Below are 21,616 nucleotides of genomic sequence, written 5' to 3' on the forward strand. Positions count from 1 at the left end.
GAACCATACTATAACAATATATAAGGAAGCAAAACACGATGTCAAAACTGGAGCAACAAAAAACAAATTTTCAGCCAACTTCTTCACGGTTGTTGTCTGCAGATGTCTCCAATGATCACGACAACACGTGGATTCGACACTTCTTCAGATTACCAGCAACCTTGTAGATTGTTTTCTCTAAATTTTATGGCGTGCAAAGGTGCAATAGTATGTATATATGTCTGTGTCAATCACCACCTTTTTTTGCATGAGATGAATCTTTTTATTTATAACCATATGGTTTATCAACAAAAAAATCTACACAATATGGAAAGTAAGAGTTTTATTATAAACAAACTTTTTTTGAACAAAAATATCATATCACAAAAATCTTAGCATAATTATCACATTATCTAAAAATACAAAATCACATTTGAATATTCAAAATCATATAAAAAAAATTAACCTTAATAAAAAAATTTAATACAAAAATTATATTTCTTTCGCAACAATTTCAAATTTTCATTTACATTCGTATTCTTGAAAAATAATAAATAAATAAAATTACCTTTTCGAATTAATTTCCTTCATTTCGATAAACAAATCCCTAATATGCGCAAATTCGGACACACTCGCAATCAACTTTCCAAATCCATATAGACGCTTATCAATAAGAACAATCACCGTAAGAAAAACACCTGTAGTTTACACAATACATCTGAAATTTCCCCCAAACTTGAATCTTACTGCATATTTCTTCCCTGCCACACGCCGCGTACACAGAGCAGCCCTGTATCCGTTGCTGCTCAATCCCAAAACAAGGTAAAAGTTTCCAACTTTGACACGCAGATGGTAGTATTCATGTGTATTTGATTGCATGTATGGTCTTGCTTTTAATTAGATTATTTTCAATAAAAAGATTTGTTGGTTGGTTACCGTGTTCTTGACTTCATATGAACTTGTGTTTATAATTAATTTTTTTTTATCTATTTTGGGATTAGATATCCCTACCGAGAGAGAAAAAAGCGCAGAAAAGTTCCACTGAGAGGGGGGAAACAAAAGTTAATGGAAAGATGGATGGAGTTAAAAGATGGTGTTGGAAATGGTAAAGAGAAATTTGAGGCTGATTTTGATACAAAGATTCCGGTTGAGGAATGTAGGTTTGATCCATGTAAGGAGAGCCTAAGGGGTTTATTTGATCAGGTTCTTGTTGATTTTGTGGTAGAAAAGTCTGTAGACAAGTGCGTTAGACCTATTCCAGCCTTTTGCGGCAATGAGAATCCGGTGGATTTGTTTAAACTTTTTTGGGTGGTGAGGAAAGTGGGAGGTTATGAAGCTGTTTCGAGAAATAATTTGTGGGGTTTTGTTTCGGGAGAATGTGGATTGGGTTTTGGGCTGATTCCATCCATTAAATTGATCTATGTAAAGTATTTGAAAGAGTTTGATCAATGGTTACGGCAGGGGTTTAGTGACAGAGCTTTGGAGAATGGGAATATTGAACTTGTTCAAAAGTTGGATGCATTGTCAAGGGAGTTGGAAGCAAGGTTCCAAGTTGTATTGGACCGGCGAGAAGGGAAAGAGAAAGATAATAAGTTTGTGGACCGTATCAGGGACATGAGCAATATAAATACTAGAGATACCACATGTCTTTTCTCACCAATTGGAGGGATTATGAATGGACAAATGAATGATCAAAATTGTTTCTTTAATGATAATGATGAAAAACTATGTATCAACTGTGACGGCGACTTTACAGTATCATCTGAGAGGATTTCCAATAAAATCATTGAGATATGCGGGGATGAAGATGAAAATGTTAAAGATGATAATGGAAAATTCTTTATCGATGATGATTTTGCAGCATCGGCCGATCGGGTATTCAAAAAGGCTGCTAATGAAGTAAATGATTTTTCTGAAGGATTTCTTGGTGGCAGTGGAAAATCATGTGCTGAAGACCGTGTCAGTATCATGGCACCAGGGAAGAAAGTAATTGAGAATGTATTAGCTAGGAGAGTTGTTGAGAAAGTTATCAGCAAAGCGCATGATCTCCCTGAGAATATTGCTGATGATGAAAAATGGTTCATAACACAAAAAGGCAATGTTGAAAATACCCTAGATTCTCTGAAGAGAAAGCGAGAACATCGATCCTTATTAGAAATGCTAGGTTGGCTGAAGTATATTGCGAAAAAGTCTGATGATCCTGCAATTGGGTTGATACCCGAGTGTTCCAAGTGGAAGGACCATGGGAATGAGGAGCTCTGGGTCCAAGTTTTATTGGTTCGGAAGACATTGATGATAAGAAGGCCTGCCGATGCAAATGCACGTGAACATCTGAAGGTAAATTGTTTATCTTTCTAAATTATTATTTCCGATCAATTTTAAGAAGCTATTTAACTTACTCCATTAGTTTTGTCCTACATTTCTTGTGTGTTGCTGCTTTTATCAATTATATTTGCCCAAAGCCTGACTAAAATTTTTGAATCTTATGGAGTTTCTATATATGCCTCTTTCCTTTATTTTGCGAGAGCAGTTTAATGACTGAGAAGGCTAGTAGCTATTTTTGCCTCAAGTCAACCAGTGGAAATGTTTGTCAAATTAATCTTCATTATATGAGGGGCATCATTATACTTTGTAGAAATATTTCAGTCGCCATTGCTATAGGTTTGACATGCACTGCTTTGCATTTGTAGTTTTGAAATTCATTGGCAATGATAAGTTACACATGAACAGACAACCCTCCTAAATCTTTTTTTTTTGTCTGTGCTCTTTTATTCGCAAGTCGATCTGCTACATTTTTGCCATCTCTGAAGATATCCGTCGGTTGCATCTTTCATATCTCCTTATTTTCAGGATATTAAAGACATCAAGACCCTTAGTTAAAGCTGAACTTAAACGAGTAATTTGCATTTACCTCCCCTACACTCTATATATTTGACACTCACTTCGCTTGACATGTTATAATTTTTACTCTTAATAAGGGAGATGAGTATCAAATGCATCAAGTGTAGGAGATGTGAATGCAAATAATCCGAACTTAAACCTTCAAGGATATCCGACCCCTGGATGTATAACTGAATCTCATTCAAAATTATACCCTTCTGAACCCTGCTAGATCAGGTTTATTATTTTTTGTTGATGAGAGGTGTCTAGACCTAGCTTGAATTCTTTAAATTATGGACTATTTTTGCTTTGCGACATGTTTTATTTGTCGACATAATTATATTATATTTCCTCATCATTTCCTAATGGTTTGGGCATCGAATTAGGTCTTCCAAATTCATATCATGGATCATCTAGCAGTTTTAGTTTGGGCTTGGAAACCTTTTTAAATATATGAGAATTTTTTCGTGCTTATGAATTTGAAGGATTTGTGAGTCCTCAATTTCATGCTGCTTCTAGGAGGCAGAATAATATAGAAATGGTTATATTTGAACTTATTAATGATTGAATGTATTGCTGTTTTGATGCTCATCTTTTATGTTCCGCCGCCGTTTCTAAGTTTCCGACTTTCTCATCATGAACCAGGATAAACATAAGAAGCCAAGGATGCATCCTTCAATGTACGAGGCCCATGTTTCCAATCACCAATCAGTGGAAAAACTTAGATACAGAGATAGAGTACCTTCGTCAACAAGTCCTCACTTGTGTCCATGTTGCAATTTAGAGGCAGCACCTCAAAGTAGAGTTATTAGCCATCACAAAGCTAAAACAAGTGATTGCTTAAAAGCACCCGTAAAGCCAGTTTCTACAAATGTTAAGGAACCTGCTATAGATTTGAACGATGATGAGTCCTATGATGTGCCAGCTGAGAAGCAAGTTTCTGTGGGTCCTCCTTTTCAAGCTGAAGTCCCTGCATGGACTGGTGAGCATTTCAAAAGCGATTCCAAGTGGCTCGGCGCAAGAATGTGGCCTCAAGAAAATGGTGAAAAAAAATCTGTTGGTAAACTCGATCCCATCGGTAAGGGAAGACATGATTTTTGCAGTTGCTCATTTACCAATTCTGTTGAATGTGTTCGGTTTCACATAGCTGAGAAGCGGTTCAAACTAAGGCGTGATCTTGGATTACTATTCTACCGTTGGCGCTTTGATCGTATGGGAGAGGAAGTTTCACTTTCTTGGACAAAAGAAGAGGAAAGTAGATTCAGAGACATGATGAGGTCATATTCTGCATACCCAAACAAGTTCGGGAACAATTCTCACCGGTTCTTACCATCTAAGACGAGAGAAAAGTTGATTAGCTACTACTTTAATGTATACCTTGTGCAGCGCAGAAGTTACCAAAATCGAGTGACGCCGAAAGAAATCGATAGCGATGATGAGGAAAAAGAATGTGGGTTGGTAGGCGATAGTTTTGGATATAAAGCTCTAAATATACCTGGTTCAAGTTTAGTTTCTTGCACCCATAACAAGGAGTCGTCTGAAATACCCTAACACATACGATTGTTCTTTCGTTTCAAAATCCTTGCTTTACCAATCACATGGGGGTGCTAGGAGTGATGGGGATTGCAAAAAATTTTGATTTTGGAGTATCCTGTTGGCATTTGTACCATCAGGTTGAAATTGTAACTATCTTACTGATGTCAAAAGCAGATAACCAAAGTTTTGATTTTACTTACAGGGGGAAGGCAATGCAAATTTGCAATTTCACAAAAACTTCCGTGGGACGAGATATATATTTTATTTAGATCATCACGAAAAAATATTACTTTTATTATAAATATGAGCATAGTTTATTTGTCTCATGTATCATGAAAAGTAATAATTTTGGTATAAAAAATAATTTTTTTTTATGAGCTTGGTCAGGTCGGAGACCTGATTTATAAAATTGACTCGTGAGACGATTTCACAAAAATTTTTGTTGTATTTTTTAATAACTAGCAAGTAACACGTGCGTTGCACGTGGTGAATAAACGGTATAACGAGTAAGTGAACATAAAACACTTATATTGAATGAAATCGAAAGAACCACTTTCTATTGAAAATTCATAATATAAAAAAGCATTATCAAATTTTTTTCTTATTTAATTTTCAGTTTTTGGGTCATCTCTGTGTGACTGTTTTGTCTAAGTTTCCTCATCATTTTACTGAAATCATCTATTTTTTCATTATCTTGAATTTTTATGTTTCTTGAAACATGATGAATTTTGTTTCTTTTTATGTGGTTTTATCATTTTCTTAGTGTTTGTTGTCTTCTTATCTTCATGTTGTACTTGTTTTGCCCTTTCTTTTTCGTTCGTTCTTTTCTTATCTTCATTTTGCATTTCATTGATGTTTCAGTTCTTTGTTTTCTTATCAGTATTTCTCGAGTTGTGGTTTCTCAAATCCATCTACAATTATTGTTGTTATTCCATTTTTAGTCGAGACAGACTTGTCTAATTTGAAAAGAAAATTGTGATCTTATTTTCTTGGTTGATCAAGTATTGTTAAATGCTCCAAATTACTTTTTTTATGCAGTATAAAATTTGTAGTTATTGGCAATATGTAGGAGAAGTTGGTGAAAAATTCTCAATCAAAACATTTCTTTGGGTTCACTCTCTACCCACAAAATTGTGGTACTATGTCATACAAATTGTGGTACATTTCATGTGGAAATGTGGTACTAAAAAAGTACTCAAGGACGGAACACAAAAAAAAAACGACGGCTGGGGACTGAAGGTCAATTTCCCGCAATATGGATTATTATAATATTATTTTAAAAATATTTTAATTCACCTTATTATGCATGTCAATTATTTTTTGATAGAGAAACCAATAAATGTCTCAATTACCTCTTCGAACAACGTCACTCTAGCTATTTCATTTTCATCTTGAACCATCATTATTATCTGGTACTTGAAAAATTAATTGTGAAAAAATATACAAAATAAATAAATATTTTTAAGCATGTAAAGTTAATTATAGTTGCAATACCTTGAGACGATCTCGATATTCAGCTTCACAAAGTGTTGAACAAAACTACTTCCCTCCGATGAATAGCAATGTCTTCTTGTCTTTGAAAATTATTTAATGATCGAATCTTCTTGATGATGTCAATGATATATGTCCCTAATTATATTATTAGATCACAATAATATACGTAAATATCAAAATAAATAAAATAGAAACATGCTTTGGTCATTAGTGTAATTTGAATTACTTGCTAAATGATCAAATTCTCTGAAGCGAAAATTAAGTTTGCCTAAATTTGGCTTCTTGCAACTCGGTGACTAAAGTTTCTTTTCGCATTATCAACTCAATATTCGAGTTTACATTTGGATAACAAGAATTTATTTCCTTAACGATTGAATTTCATATAAGTAACTTTTGTTACACTTTAAAAGCTGCTCAAACTGTTGAATAACATTTAAAAAAATCAAGCCATGTACCATAGTTTCTTGCAATACCATATTTCTTGCAATAAATGATGGTCCGAAAATAATGATATTATTTGTTTTAAAGAAATATAACATTTAAAAAGTAGTCACTTGTACATTTATGAAAGTTAACTTTCGAATAGGTTTTGAGTTACGTCTTGTTGAAATTTGATATCTTTGTCGAATAATAAATACTTTGACTGCTATATTTTTTTGATTATGTTGGAACATATCAATCAGCATCACATCAAGATTTGTCATTATTAGTATGTCTTTATTACAGACGTGTAAAACTTTTCTTTGGCTAGTGAAGTGGGTGCATGGTCTGCCGTATATGATTGAATCTGATTTAAAATTGTTAATAACCATCGTGACAAAGGATATTAACTATTGGCTTTGAAGTAATTTTCATTTATTTAATTAATATTAGCTATTTTTCTCTTCAACTACCCTAATTATTATCTTTGTTAGACTAATTATGTGATATATAATTAAATATATAATGGTTGTTTATTAATTACACGTTACAAAACTTATGATAATTGAATATATTTTGATTTGTTTATGAATATTTGAATATAGTGAAATCTTTATAATAATCTATTTAGCACTGGGCATATTTATATGTGTTAAATTAAAGCACTTGATATAATCATGAAGATGAAAAACGATTTTATCTGTTAAATTTCGTTGTTGTTAATTTTTAAAACAATAATACTATTAAATTGATTTTTTAAAGTGAGTGGTTAAATTATTTCAGAAAATAATCATGTATACATTTGTTTGGAATGTTTTTCTCCTTAAATTGATTTGTAAAACTTACATGATATAATGATTATAATATATAATATAATATATATTAGTTATATAATAATATTAAAGTTAGGAAAAACCAATATACGATTAATAGATGGAAGGACATTTCCGACAATTACACAAATCAACTCACTCTTTTAAAGAAATACCTCATTTGGGTACATGTATAAAATAGTTATGTGAGACCAAGCTAACCATAAACTGAAATTAGAAGGAAAAATGAAAATTATATTTCATTCAAATAGCATCCCAAGCTAATATTTGGACTAACAGTTTATTATTCTATTATATTTTTATTCGATGTGCCTGAATTAAATATTGTTTGACTGATTTTTGAGCGTTGCATGTCAATTATTTTTTGATAGAGATACCAATAAATGTCTCAATAACCTCTTCGAACAACGTCACTCTAGCTATTTCATTTTCATCTTGAACCATCATTATTATCTGGTACTTGAAAAATTAATTGTGAAAAAATATACAAAATAAATAAATATTTTTAAGCATGTAAAGTTAATTATAGTTGCAATACCTTGAGACGATCTCGATATTCAGCTTCACAAAGTGTTGAACAAAACTACTTCCCTCCGATGAATAGCAATGTCTTCTTGTTTTTGAAAATTATTTAATGATCGAATCTTCTTGATGATGTCAATGATATATGTGCATAATTATATTATTCGATTAAAAAAATATACGTAAATATCAAAATAAATAAAATAGAAACATGCTTTGGTCATTAGTGTAATTTGAATTACTTGCTAAATGATCAAATTCTCTGAAGCGAAAATTAAGTTTGCCTAAATTTGGCTTCTTGCAACTCGGTGACTAAAGTTTCTTTTCGCATTATCAACTCAATATTCGAGTTTACATTTGGATAACAAGAATTTATTTCCTTAACGATTGAATTTCATATAAGTAACTTTTGTTACACTTTAAAAGCTGCTCAAACTGTTGAATAACATTTAAAAAAATCAAGCCATGTACCATAGTTTCTTGCAATACCATATTTCTTGCAATAAATGATGGTCCGAAAATAATGATATTATTTGTTTTAAAGAAATATAACATTTAAAAAGTAGTCACTTGTACATTTATGAAAGTTAACTTTCGAATAGTTTTTGAGTTACGTCTTGTTGAAATTTGATATCTTTGTCGAATAATAAATACTTTGACTGCTATATTTTTTTGATCATGTTGGAACATATCAATCAGCATCACATCAAGATTTGTCATTATTAGTATGTCTTTATTACGGACGTGTAAAACTTTTCTTTGGCTAGTGAAGTGGGTGCATGGTCTGCCGTATATGATTGAATCTGATTTAAAATTGTTAATAACCATCGTGACAAAGGATATTAACTATTGGCTTTGAAGTAATTTTCATTTATTTAATTAATATTAGCTATTTTTCTCTTCAACTACCCTAATTATTATCTTTGTTAGACTAATTATGTGATATATAATTAAATATATAATGGTTGTTTATTAATTACACGTTACAAAACTTATGATAATTGAATATATTTTGATTTGTTTATGAATATTTGAATATAGTGAAATCTTTATAATAATCTATTTAGCACTGGACATATTTATATGTGTTAAATTAAAGCACTTGATATAATCATGAAGATGAAAAACGATTTTATCTGTTAAATTTCGTTGTTGTTAATTTTTAAAACAATAATACTATTAAATTGATTTTTTAAAGTGAGTGGTTAAATTATTTCAGAAAATAATCATGTATACATTTGTTTGGAATGTTTTTCTCCTTAAATTGATTTGTAAAACTTACATGATGTAATGATTATAATATATAATATAATATATATTAGTTATATAATAATATTAAAGTTAGGAAAAACCAATATACGATTAATAGATGGAAGGACATTTCCGACAATTACACAAATCAACTCACTCTTTTAAAGAAATACCTCATTTGGGTACATGTATAAAATAGTTATGTGAGACCAAGCTAACCATAAACTGAAATTAGAAAAAAAATGAAAATTATATTTCATTCAAATAGCATCTCAAGCTAATATTTGGACTAACAGTTTATTATTCTATTATATTTTTATTCGATGTGCCTGAATTAAATATTGTTTGACTGATTTTTGTGTGTCATGCACCTCACTAATCACAAGTCATTTACTCTACTCCGTAGAATACATATACTGATATATATATAATAAATACAATAAAATTCATGTAATTTATATATATAGATTTAAATTATATATATTCTTAANAGGTAATATATAATTAAAATTCATTAATATATAGGTAATAGAAATAAATAGATTATATATAATAATAATATAGGTAATAGATAATTAAAATTCATTAATATATAGGTAATAGAAATAAATAGATTATATATATTTGAATTAATATTAATAATTAATTAATTCTATTAATTAATGAAGGGCTTAAAAGTCAATTCACAATTCTAAAAGATTGACTCTTTTATATAGGTAATAGAGAGATTGATCATTGAAATTGAAATGGTTTCTTTGTATATTTTAATTTTGATTGATGAATGATTTATTTGGTTAGCTACGGTCACCAAATAGAATAGGCAAAGACAACACATAACTTAATAAACGTGATATCACATATCTGATATCACATAAGCGACTGACAGATATAACCATTTTTTATGATATCACATAAGTCACGTTTAGGTGTCCGCAGACTAAAATTATAAACTCAATTTCTTTTCGGATTCTATTATTTCATATCATTGTTATGTCAAAAGTTAAAAAAATCTCCAACTTCCGTAAAACACTCCCCACAATCATCAACATATAAAACAACTGGATGACGAAATTAACGTAAAAATTAAAGTATTACAAAGATCAAAAATATATACTAAACCTTGGTAAATGATATTAAGATGTCAATGATATTTTTATGCTGGTTGATGATTTGATTTTTTCTTCATAGGATAATTTTGATAATTCATTTATTTTACTTTCTCTATGATATTAAGATTTCAACTTTGAGAACCTTTACATTATTATTATATGTGTTAATTTGTTTGTTAATGTTCATATATTTGTTAAATAACTCTGAAATATTGGTAGAGAGAATTAAAGATGATTGAGGAATTCATCAAGTACATGTGATAACAATAAGTCTTCACTTATTTCAAGAATTTTTTTATTTAGGAGTAGGATTAAATATTTATAAAATTTGTTTGATATTTTCCAATTCGATTATGGTTTGTCCTAAAGTTCAATGTATTTTATATTCAATCGATTCATTTTTCATCCTTCCAGCATAATTATATATTCCTGTGTTTAAGACAATTGTAAGTTTCATACACTAAAATTTTAGTGAGTTGTAGTCTATTGTCTTTAATAATATTCGAACAAATTGTTTAATCAAATATCGACCCAAAATGAGTATCGACTTTCTCGGAATGCACCCACCTTTTATTTTTGTCACATGAAATCCACCACATTTACTTAATTCTTTCTGCAACGATGCATATAATCATTTTCAGCTCGATTGAAATAGTCAAAAGATGGGATCAAGGACCCTTACCCATTAATTAATATTACAAGTCTCTTAGGATAGTAGCACGTTTGAATGTAGACATATTTAACAAATTAATTATAGTTAGGTAATCCCACATGTTTCGAGACTTGTCAGAGAACAAAAAAACAACAGGCCAGATAGCATAATTTTAACTCTCCTATGTACGTAAAAAAGCTCATGTAATTTAGTATATTGATATTTTGGTCTAATCCAATTGTGAAATTGTGTACTATATTATCATAATTTATTGTAATATTAAAAATAAAAAAGAGAAGTTGAGCAGCAGCTTCCTGAAAATGGGCCTAATAACCAGTGATGAAATCAGTGCAATGAAACACTTTCCAGTGCATCCAAATTTTGTTCCACCATGCTTGAAAATATCCACCATGCTTTAAGATATCTGCAATAAATTCTGTTCCCGAAAAATATCTGGGACGAATTAATTAAACTACTAATTTGTATTATTTTCCACCATCCCTAACTAGGAGCGTACGCTAAATAAATATTTTGAGTATAATTTGCAACTTACATATATTCTGCTACGATTTTAAAATTGTTATGTGTGATTCCACAAAAATGTATGTAACATCCACAAAATATTTCTAGATATCATTCCTTACGTACAAAAGCATGGTGGGAGCATACAGACGAAGAACTTAGAAAAAGAAGCTAAAAAACCACTAAAGATTAAAGAAGAAAATGCAAGTAGCAGTGAAAATATACAGAATACAAAGAGACACAGTAACAGCGATTGTACTAACATGTGTTAAATTTAAGGTGCATTGATAGAAGCAGCATTCTTCGTCGGATCCGTCCTCTGTGTAGGGTCCCACTTATATCCTCCTCTCCAATGGTACAGTTTCCTCTTTTTTTCATTCTTTCCTGAGATTTTCAGAGAAAATATACCCATATCGTACACCAAGTGTATTATACGTATCTGTGTATTTTGTTTTATTTAATGTGCGTTAGTATGTATGAGAAAGGTGGCTGCTTTTAATCGGAATTAGTTTAAAGTGCAGAAAGGAAAGAAATCTACGTTGCCATTTTCTCTCACTTTTTAAGAACTAGTCTGTTTCATGAACAGTCATGCTTTCTTGTTTCAGTTCCTCTCCTTGGACAAATTACGCCTTTTCAGCATTTGACATTTGTGAACAAAGACATGTTTGACATGTGAATGATTTAAAATTTTTTAAGCCTTTTCAGTTCCATAGATAGTCTGTGGGCACTATTTCGGTGGATTTTCATCATGTTATGTTGGGTGCAGATCAATGATGCCGTATCTTCTATCCCTGGATGGTTAGCAAACCTGCAAGTTTCAATACAACAGGAAACAATAGAATATAATGTGTTAGGATAAAATGGGGCTCAGACGAACTGATTTTAGCCTCTCTAAATACGCAGTGAACCAAGGTGAAGACCACAAAAGATTTCCCAATAGAACGACAGATTAATGCCTTCCACTCACGCTCTCACTGTCTCACTTTCTTGGCAGCAGCCAGGCGACACACACACACAGTATTTGGCCACTTTCTACACAAGAACAAACGAGAGAGAAACAATCACAAAGCAGAGAGAACACCGAAGACACTCAGTCACCGAAGGAAGACGCACACGAAGCAAAGTCACGTTCTCTCTTTTCTCAATCGGCTGCTCACAATCTGTAGTATAAGAAACGTTCTAAGGCGGCCAGTTAAATAAAGGGAAGAGAGGTTTAATTAAGCCCTATAGCCCAGACACACAAAAAAGGGTTGCAAGGGGAAAGGGCCATGGTAATGGGCCGGATGAAAGTTGGGCCAAACCCAACATTTCTCCACCTTTTGGCCCAACACCGGTTCAACTGGTTAGGAGAGTCACCTACAACCCTCATCATTGCCCCACTTGCAGAAAACACAAAGTTAGTACAAGTACCAATATGTAGCAAACACTAAGTAAGCTACACTACAGAACAGAAATAGAACACATCAATCAGAAGTATCAAAGTTTAAAATTTTTAAACAAGATCTGAGTTTTTCAACAGACAAACACTTAGTTCCCATATCAGCAGGATTGAATTGAGAAGGAATTTTTTCAAGATAGAGTATGCCTTTTGCAACTACATCACGAATGTAGTGGAATCTAACATCAATATGTTTAGTTCTATCATTAAAAACAGGATTCTTACACATTTGTATACCAGACTGACTATCAGAAAATACTACAACTTCACCTTCAAGAAAACCAATTTCAGAAATAAGAACTTTCAACCAAATAGCTTCTTTTAAAGTTTCAGTGACAGCAACATACTCAGATTCAGTGGTTGAAAGAGCAACTATGTGTTGTAATTGAGATTTCCAGCTAATACATGCACCACACAATGTAAACACATAATAAGTAAATTTGTCTCGTCAAATTTGTCTCGTCAAATTACAGCATCGGTTGTCAAAATGATTATTCTAGACAGAGGGCTAAGAGCAAAAAGACCGAAAGATTTCTTGAAACTGCAGTTCCTTCAATGTCCTTTACTTCAAATAGACTGAGGAGCTGCGATGTGTATATAGGTTTTCACGGCCAGAAGCCTTTATTGCTCCGATTTACTAATTGGTTTCGTGCCGAATTAGAGGTACAAGGTCTGAGTTGTTTTGTAACAGACAGGGCTAGGTGTAGGAACTCTCGAAAACACAGCATCGTTGAGAAAGCAATGGATGCTAGCACATTTGGAGTTGTCATCTTGACCAGAAAGTCATTCAAAAATCCTCATACAATTGAAGAGTTGAGGTTCTTCTCGAGCAAGAAGAAATTGGTTCCCGTGTACTTTGATTTGAGTCCAAATGATTGCCTTGTGAGGGATATAATCGAGAGAAGAGGTGATCTCTGGGAAAAATATGGCGGTGAGCTATGGCTACTCTATGGAGGACTTGAGAAGGAGTGGAAAGACGCTGTTGGTCCCCTTTCTCGTGCTGATGAGTGGAAACTTGAGGCTTACGAGGGTAAATGGAGGGATTGCATATTACGAGCCGTGACCCTTTTGGCATTGAGGTTGGGAAGGCGAAGTGCTGTTGATAGAATAACCAAGTGGAGAGAGAAGGCAGATAAAGAAGAGTTTCCTTACCTTCGAAATGAGAATTTCGTTGGTCGGAAAAGAGAGTTATCTGAGCTTGAATTCATCCTTTTTGGTGATGTTAGTGGTGATTCTGAGAAAGCCTATTTTAATCTCAAGGCCAGACCAATGATAAAAAACTTGACAATTGGCTGGGGAAGGACGAATTCTATGGATGCCAAATGTCAAAGCGAGTGTGCCAAGAGGAAAGGGAAAGAACCAATAGCATGGAAGGAATCAGAAAAGGAAATCGAGATGCAGAACACCGAATTTTCTCAAACACAGCCTACACTAAAGTCTAAGAGTAGTGGGAAGCCCGGTAGGAGAAGGAGACCGATGAAAGTTGTGTACGGAAAAGGAATCGCTTGTTTATCAGGAGACCCAGGTATCGGGAAGACAGAGTTGCTTATAGAGTTCGCTTACCGTTACCATCAAAGATATAAAATGGTCCTGTGGATTGGTGGAGAATGCAGACACATTCGACAAAATTACTTGAACTTATGGTCATTCTTGGAAATCGACTTAGGGGTGGAGAGCTGCAAGGAGAAAAGCCGGATTAAAAGCTTTGAAGAGCAAGAGGAAGCAGCGATAGCCAGAGTTCGAAAGGTGCTAATGCGAAACATTCCCTTTTTAGTGATAATCGACGATTTGGAAAGTGAAAAGGACTGGTGGGATCACAAACTGGTAATGGACTTGCTACCTCGTTTTGGTGGTGAAACACATGTCATCATATCCACATGCTTATCCAGTGTAATGAATCTGGAGCCTCTAAAACTTTCTTACCTATCCGGCGTCGAGGCAATGTCCTTAATGCTTGGAAGCATCAAAGATCTATCAATGACGGAAACAGATGCATTACGGGCTATTGAGGAAAAACTCGGAAGGTTGACTCTAGGTCTTGCTATAGTCGGAGCAATTCTTTCCGAGCTTCCTATTACTCCGAGTCGCCTTTTGGTTACCATTAATCGAATGCCTCTAAGGGATGCCGCGTGGGGCCGTGAAAAACATTCATTAAGGGGGAACAATTTCCTTTTGCAGCTCTTTGAAGTATGTTTTTCCATATTCGACCATGCAGATGGATCAAGGAGTTTGACGACAAGAATGGCTCTAGCCAGTGGTTGGTTTGCTCCGGCACCCATACCAGTTCCCATGGTAGCTTTGGCTGCTCAGAAAATACCCGAAAAACACCAAAACCGACAGTTCTTGAAAAAGATAGTATGCTCTTTAACCTGTGGTTTCACATCATCATATGCCCGTAGATCAGAAGCAGAAGCATCATCGTTACTATTAAGATTTAACATGGCTAGAGGGTGTTCAAATGAAGGTCTCATTCAATTCAATGGGCTCGTAAAACTTTATGTTCGAAAGAGAGGAATCACCGGAGTTGCACATGCCATGGTGCAAGCTGTCACTAGTCGCGGGATCATATCCAGCCACTCTGATCACATATGGGCAGCGTGTTTCTTGCTCCTCGGATTTGGAAAGGACCCTATAGTCGTTGAGCTCAAAATATCTAAACTTTTGTTGGTCGTAAAAGAAGTGATCTTACCACTTGCAATACGAACATTCATCACCTTCTCTCGTTGCAGTGCTGCACTCGAACTACTTCGCCTATGTACAGATGAATTAGAAGCGGCAGATCAAGAATTAGTTACCCCTGTTGAAAACTGGTTGGATAAGTCATTTTGCTGGAAACCCGTTCAGACAAACGCTCAGTTGAATCCTTGTATTTGGCAAGAACTCGCATTGGCTAGGGCGACTGTGCTTGAAGTTAGAGCCAAGTTAATGGTGAGAGGGGGACAGTTTGATGCAGGAGACGATTTGATACGGAAGGCTGTTTTTATAAGGACTTCTATATGGGGTGAAAATCAACCGGATACCATATCTGCTCGTGAGACGCTTAGCAAACTTACCAGGCTCCTTGCAAACGTTCAAAATCATACTTCACAATAGATATTTTGAGTTTCTTGTAAGCAGAGTTTACTGTAGAGTTGTAGTACAGATTTTGAATAAGTTCTCTGCGTAAATCCGGAGAAATGTTATACCATTTTCAAAGATATGGCTGTATTACTATTTATTTATTTTAGCATTTCTCATTGGCTTGTAAATAACAAAAGTTGAATTTACACTCTATTTGTAGTTGAAGTCTTGAGTAGCAAGAATGGTGAAAAACACCAAAAATTAATTATTTGGTTTAGTTCTAAAGCTTTTTTACTTCTTAAATAAATTATTAGAGTCATCCATTCTGAACATAATCGATTCTTTTTACTTGTTAAATAAATTATTTTTGGGATATTGATAAAATTATAAAGTATATAAAATTAAATATGAAGAGTAATATTAAACTAACCGTTCGATGTTATTTGTCTTTATACTAAGTTTGTCACAAAATTATGGAAATGGTAATTATTCTCTTCCTTTTTAATTTTTTTTCCCAACTATTTTTACTCTATAAAAAAAATTGTGTGGTTCAAGCATATCCGTACATGCATATCTGATAATATGTGGAAGGAAACTAAAGACGACTAATTTTGATTTCTTCAGAAGATATTTCGGTCGATGTTTGGTTTTTTTTTTTCGTACACATTTTTTACCATCACAAATAAATCAAATCACTATGATTTCAGATGGCTCAGTATAATCTTTTTTTTTGTGTGCCTCTTTTCATCTTATTTAAAATAATTCTATTAATGTATATTTGTTGGAATTCAAGCATATAGATGACCATGGAAGAATATATATTATTTTGTTATGATGCACACGTTAGATGGTCACCTATGTGATGAAATTGTATATTCAATAAATATATGTCGAGTGGGTCTCATGTGAGACCGTCTCACGGATCTTAATCTGTGAGACGGGTCAACCCTACCCATATTCACAATAAAAAGTAATACTCTTAGCATAAAAAGTAATACTTTTTTATGGATGACCCAAATAAGAGATATGTCTCACAAATACGACCCTTGAGACCGTCTCACACAAGTTTTTGTCATATATGTCATTTTATCGATATTCACATAAATGAGTATATTTTGAGAATTTTTGGTCCTGAATACCGTAAATATGTCTTAAATTGATATTTGGATTCATGGAGAATAATTTGAAATACATATATTCAAATGAAATAGTTGGAGAGGTGAAATGCAACTTGAATTATCTCTCCGGAAAAAAAAAATATTTGAACAAGAAGATTCTCATTCGTTCGTAACTTGATGGGCATCGAAGGAAAACTAAATCAAATGGACATTCTTATTCCAAAAAATTTAAATTTAAATAAAAATTCAGACGGACATTCAAACCGCATTCAAAGTCTGATTCTAGTTGAAATGAAGCTGGTCAACGCACGTGATTATAATCGCTATAAATTAATAAATTAATTTTTAAATGTTAAATATCAATCGGTTTGTTATTTGTAATCTACAGTCAAATCCTGTAGGCTTTTCTTTTGCTATTATTATTAGAGTAGGTCTCTTATTAGACGAGTCAATCCTGTCGATATTTACGATAAAAAGTAATACTCTTAACATAAAAATTAATATTTTTCATAGATGACCCAAATAAGAGATCTGTCTCACAAAATGTGACCCGTGAGATCGTCTCACATAAATTTTTGCTTATTATTATTATTGGGGCTTCGGAAGAAGCTTCCTTCAATTGTTGTGACGCGATAAGCTTGACTATTATCTTTGGCAGAAGGAACTGGAACATAAGGAGTGAATAAACCAAAAGCGCAAGGTTGTGTTTGATTCCTATTTAAAAGTTATATATATTCTGATAACCATTGGTTTTTTTACTTATAAATTGACTTGTGGCATATAAATTGAGAAATATATTTTCGAAAAATATAAATTGATGAAAACTTCCAAAGACTAAACTTGTGTCCCAAGCTTTTGACCATTATATTATCCTTAAAATGATTATAAAATAATTAAAAAAGATATTGAATTATTTTCCTCCAATAATCAGACAATGTGTATTCTCAATTTCTCGTTTGGAAATTTTTGTTGAAAATGTGTGGACATGAGAAGTTATATTTAAATAAAGGATGATGTATTTTGGAAGTAAATAAAGTGTCGGGCTATGACACCACAATAGTTTTTATAGGACATTAAACTTAAACTAAATAAATATCAATATGATTGAGTATACAATTTTATTTTTGAAAAGTTTTAAAATAAATAATAATAAAACATTATATATATTATTTTTATTCAATTTAGTTTTTTTTATAATTACAGTGTGTTGATAAACTTATGATAACATATATATTTTTATCTTGAATAACGAATGTTAAATCAAATGAAGGTCAATTTGACGACATTGAAAAAAATTTGACACCAAAAGTAATAAATTGCTCTCAAGTTTAATATATATACACATTAGCCACGTATATATATATTTTTTTATATAAGTATTCTTGTTAAAATTTTGAATAAAATTTATATTTTTATTAATATTTGTGTATATATTTTTTTAGATGTTGAATGTTTCATGAAAAAGAAATAGTGGGCTATAAAAGGAAGAAGAGTATTTTAGACTTCTAAAAATTACACGAAATTACTATTTTATTTTTATAATTACTCAAGTTTTAATATAATATATATTACCCCAATTATCTAACTCATATAAGGTTGTATATATTATTAATTGTAAAATATAAGTTGAAAAAATTAAAAGATTAGGTGGACCTAAATTTTGGGTGGGCTGCCATCGGGCACTGAATACAGAATCTGGTCTAATGACAACAGTGATGATCCCATGCTGTCCAAAAGACGATCATAATGTCATTAATTTTCCTTTTTTTTTTTTTTTTTTTTTTTTTTTTTTTTTTTTTTTTNTGCTGACCTTCTAGAAATCCGCCTCCGCTATTTTTTCCACCACACCCGTCTGTCCCATGCTTCCATCATTCAAACCAAACCGTTCGCTCTCTGTACGCCTGCGTTGTTTTTCTCTTTCGTCTGCTCTACTGTTTCTCGCGGGTTCACCCTTAATAAACTCTTAACTCTTCCATCTTGAATCAATTACACATTTCACAGACCGTGGAGTATTGGCAAAAGGCTTTCAAGATTCTTCCCTTGTTGCGCAAAGTTGAAGCCTTTCTTTCTAGGTTCTTGGACGTTTGAAATCGATTCTTGTTTTGCCATCCAGTTAACGGCATTGATTGTTAGCAGACTGCCAGAATCGGAATAATAAGGTCTCGGTTTTTGGTTCGTTTGAACTCCTGGGTGTTGCGATTGGTTTTTTTTTTTAAATTATTTATTTATAGGGAAAAAGAAAGATGCCACCTTTTTCAGGATCGAAGCCAATTTCAAATGGGTTTCATCTGGATTCAAATTCAAACATAGTTACGATCGATGTGGGTGGCCAGCTTTTTCAAACCACCAAACAGACTCTTTCTCTTGCTGGTTCCAAATCATTGTTCTCCAAGATTTCTGATTCTGGTCATGTTATCCCCTTTATTGACAGAGACCCTGAACGTTTTTCCATATTGCTTTCCCTCCTCAGGACTGGAAATCTTCCCTCAAAAGCCAAAGCCTTTGATATTCAAGACCTGATTTTTGAGTCCCAGTTTTATGGTGTCGAAAATCTTCTCATCAATTCTCAATCAAACCCTTCTCAATTTGATGCCTTTAATCTCGAAAAATCATCGGTTTTGCCTTTGAATGGTCGAGACTCGCCCTCTTCTATTTCCACCACACCTTATGGATCACTCCATGTCGCTCACGGAAGTAAAGTCACGTCTTTTGATTGGTCATTGAATAGGAAATCCACTATTTTGACCCAACTCACAGCTATTGATTCATTACTAGCATTGTCCCCTGTAGTAGCGGCTGCAGGTGCCACCGACTTTTCAGGGCTACAGATCGTCGATCTTGACAAGGGTTTCGTCAAAGAGACCTTGAATTGGGAGAATGTCACTAGGTCTGGTTCCACAGTTCAGGCCATTGGGGCATCACAAGAACACTTGTTCACTAGCTTTGAGTCAAGTAGGAGAAATTCGAATTGCATAATGATATATGATCTTAACAATAGTTTAAGCCCTGTGACTAAGGTTGGCCACTATGAAATTTTCGGTGCTGATCTTGATTCTGCAATCCCAGCAACAAAATTGCAATGGGTCTCGACTCATAATTTGTTGATGGCATCCGGTTCTCACAGCGGACCATCTGGAGTATCGGGAAATATTAAGTTTTGGGACATTAGAAGTGGCAATGTAGCTTGGGAACTTAAAGAAAAAGTTGATTGCTTTTCTGATGTGACGGTCTCGGATTCACATTTAGCAATGTTTAAGGTGGGTGTGAGCACAGGGGAAGTGTTCTTCGCTGATTTGAGATACATGGATGCAGACATACCTTGGGTTTGTCTTGGTGATGGAAGAAAGATCGTGAACGGGAAGAAAGAAGGGTTCGGATGTAGAATCGAAAGCCATGGGAATCAGGTGTTTTGTAGTAAAGGAGGAAATCTTGAGATATGGTCAGAAGTTTTGATCGGATCGTTGGCGAAACTGGACATTGGTTTGTCAGAGAGAATGTTTAGGAAAAACATGATGGGAAGAGCAAAGGATATGGGAGATAGCCGGATAACGAATTTGAGTTTCGGAGGGAACAAGATGTTTGTTACAAGGAAGGATCAACAGTGCGTGGAAGTTTGGAATTCGGTTAGAGGTCCCTGAGTTTCATTTCTACATCTTTTGATATACTGTGCTAAATCTTTCATCGCAGTGAATATCAAATGGATGCTGTAAAGAATCTGAATGGTCTGATTTTATTTTAACGATCTTATAATAGAATTGTATAGCTTTCTTGAATATGTGGGATTGTTTTTGTTGTCGTTTTGCTTATTTTATGTGTGGCAAGTTCATTAGACAAAGGTTACCCTGTAAAGATGATTATGCACAGGCATGTTCAATGTTTCATGATGCCTCTGTTTTTTTTTAAACAAGTCAGGAAAAAATATTTTATCATTGCATATGCATACAAATAACATCAAATAAGCAAATATCATGCGTCGTTAAATGAGTATCCGACTTGATGAAGTATGTGAATTTTTGACCGATGATCGGAGTTTGATTCCTCCTATCAATATTTTCTCGGACCAACATGCACATTATTTGTTTAGTGTATATTACCTGGCTATGGTGTTAGCTTGTGAATTGTGAGTGTTAATTTTTTTTTGTATTTTTATCCACCTTCATGGTTATTGTTTTAAACTATAATGTGCATTAAAATCGATCAGTGGCTCGAATTCGAATGTATAATTTGATGACATCATTCAGAGCAAACCGAGCCTGGAATTATACCCATTCCAATCTATGGTCGATTTGCTGGTGTACTTTAAAGACAATGAGAAAAGGGATTATTTGGTTTTTTTTTATTAAGAAAAGACTCAAAACAGATCAAGAAACATTCATTATGGGGCCCTTTTCAGTTGAATTATCTAAAAATCTCAGAAATTTGAGCTGGCCCATGGTAGGCCCAAATAAATGTTGACAGGCTAATAAAATCCAATTACTGTGTTGCTAACGATTATAGAACCACAATATATCGAATTCGAGATTTAATTATAACAAATTTTTTCACCAACAAAAAAATCTAACCATTGCATCACTTATTCTAAACCACTAGTGGCCGGACACACGGTTCATAAAGTATATTAACTTTGACATGTACGCAATGCATGTACATGTTTCAAGAGGAAGCTTCAGCATGTTTTACTCTGGTTAGAGCTAGAGTTAAAATCATTATTATTTTTTTTATGTAAATGTAATTATTTAAAAATTTATTATATACACTTGATTTCGATCTCGACCTCGACTTCGACCGGGTCCATATCCAAT

The 21,616-nt window shown here is 33.2% G+C and overlaps 3 protein-coding genes across 3 annotated transcripts; all 3 read left to right on the plus strand.

The window, feature by feature from the left end:
* Window positions 1-541: 541 nt before the first annotated feature.
* On the plus strand, window positions 542-4,616 carry LOC140977956 (AT-rich interactive domain-containing protein 2-like). Its single transcript, XM_073442631.1, has 3 exons — window positions 542-801; window positions 981-2,316; window positions 3,505-4,616. The coding sequence occupies exons 2-3, from the start codon at window positions 1,045-1,047 to the stop codon at window positions 4,408-4,410; spliced, it is 2,178 nt and encodes a 725-aa protein (XP_073298732.1). The 5' UTR covers window positions 542-801; window positions 981-1,044; the 3' UTR covers window positions 4,411-4,616.
* A 7,850-nt stretch (window positions 4,617-12,466) lies between these two features.
* On the plus strand, window positions 12,467-15,790 carry LOC140979161 (uncharacterized). The gene is made up of 2 exons (XM_073444498.1): window positions 12,467-12,594; window positions 13,110-15,790. Exons 1-2 carry the CDS (start codon window positions 12,467-12,469, stop codon window positions 15,727-15,729), a joined length of 2,748 nt encoding a protein of 915 aa, XP_073300599.1. The 3' UTR covers window positions 15,730-15,790.
* A 2,833-nt stretch (window positions 15,791-18,623) lies between these two features.
* On the plus strand, window positions 18,624-20,712 carry LOC140977957 (BTB/POZ domain-containing protein At5g41330-like). Its single transcript, XM_073442633.1, has one exon. The coding sequence runs from the start codon at window positions 19,058-19,060 to the stop codon at window positions 20,450-20,452; it is 1,395 nt and encodes a 464-aa protein (XP_073298734.1). The 5' UTR covers window positions 18,624-19,057; the 3' UTR covers window positions 20,453-20,712.
* The last annotated feature ends 904 nt before the right edge of the window (window positions 20,713-21,616 follow it).

Source organism: Primulina huaijiensis, chromosome 6 (assembly GCF_012295235.1).
Source record: "Primulina huaijiensis isolate GDHJ02 chromosome 6, ASM1229523v2, whole genome shotgun sequence".
Lineage (NCBI taxonomy): Eukaryota > Viridiplantae > Streptophyta > Magnoliopsida > Lamiales > Gesneriaceae > Primulina > Primulina huaijiensis.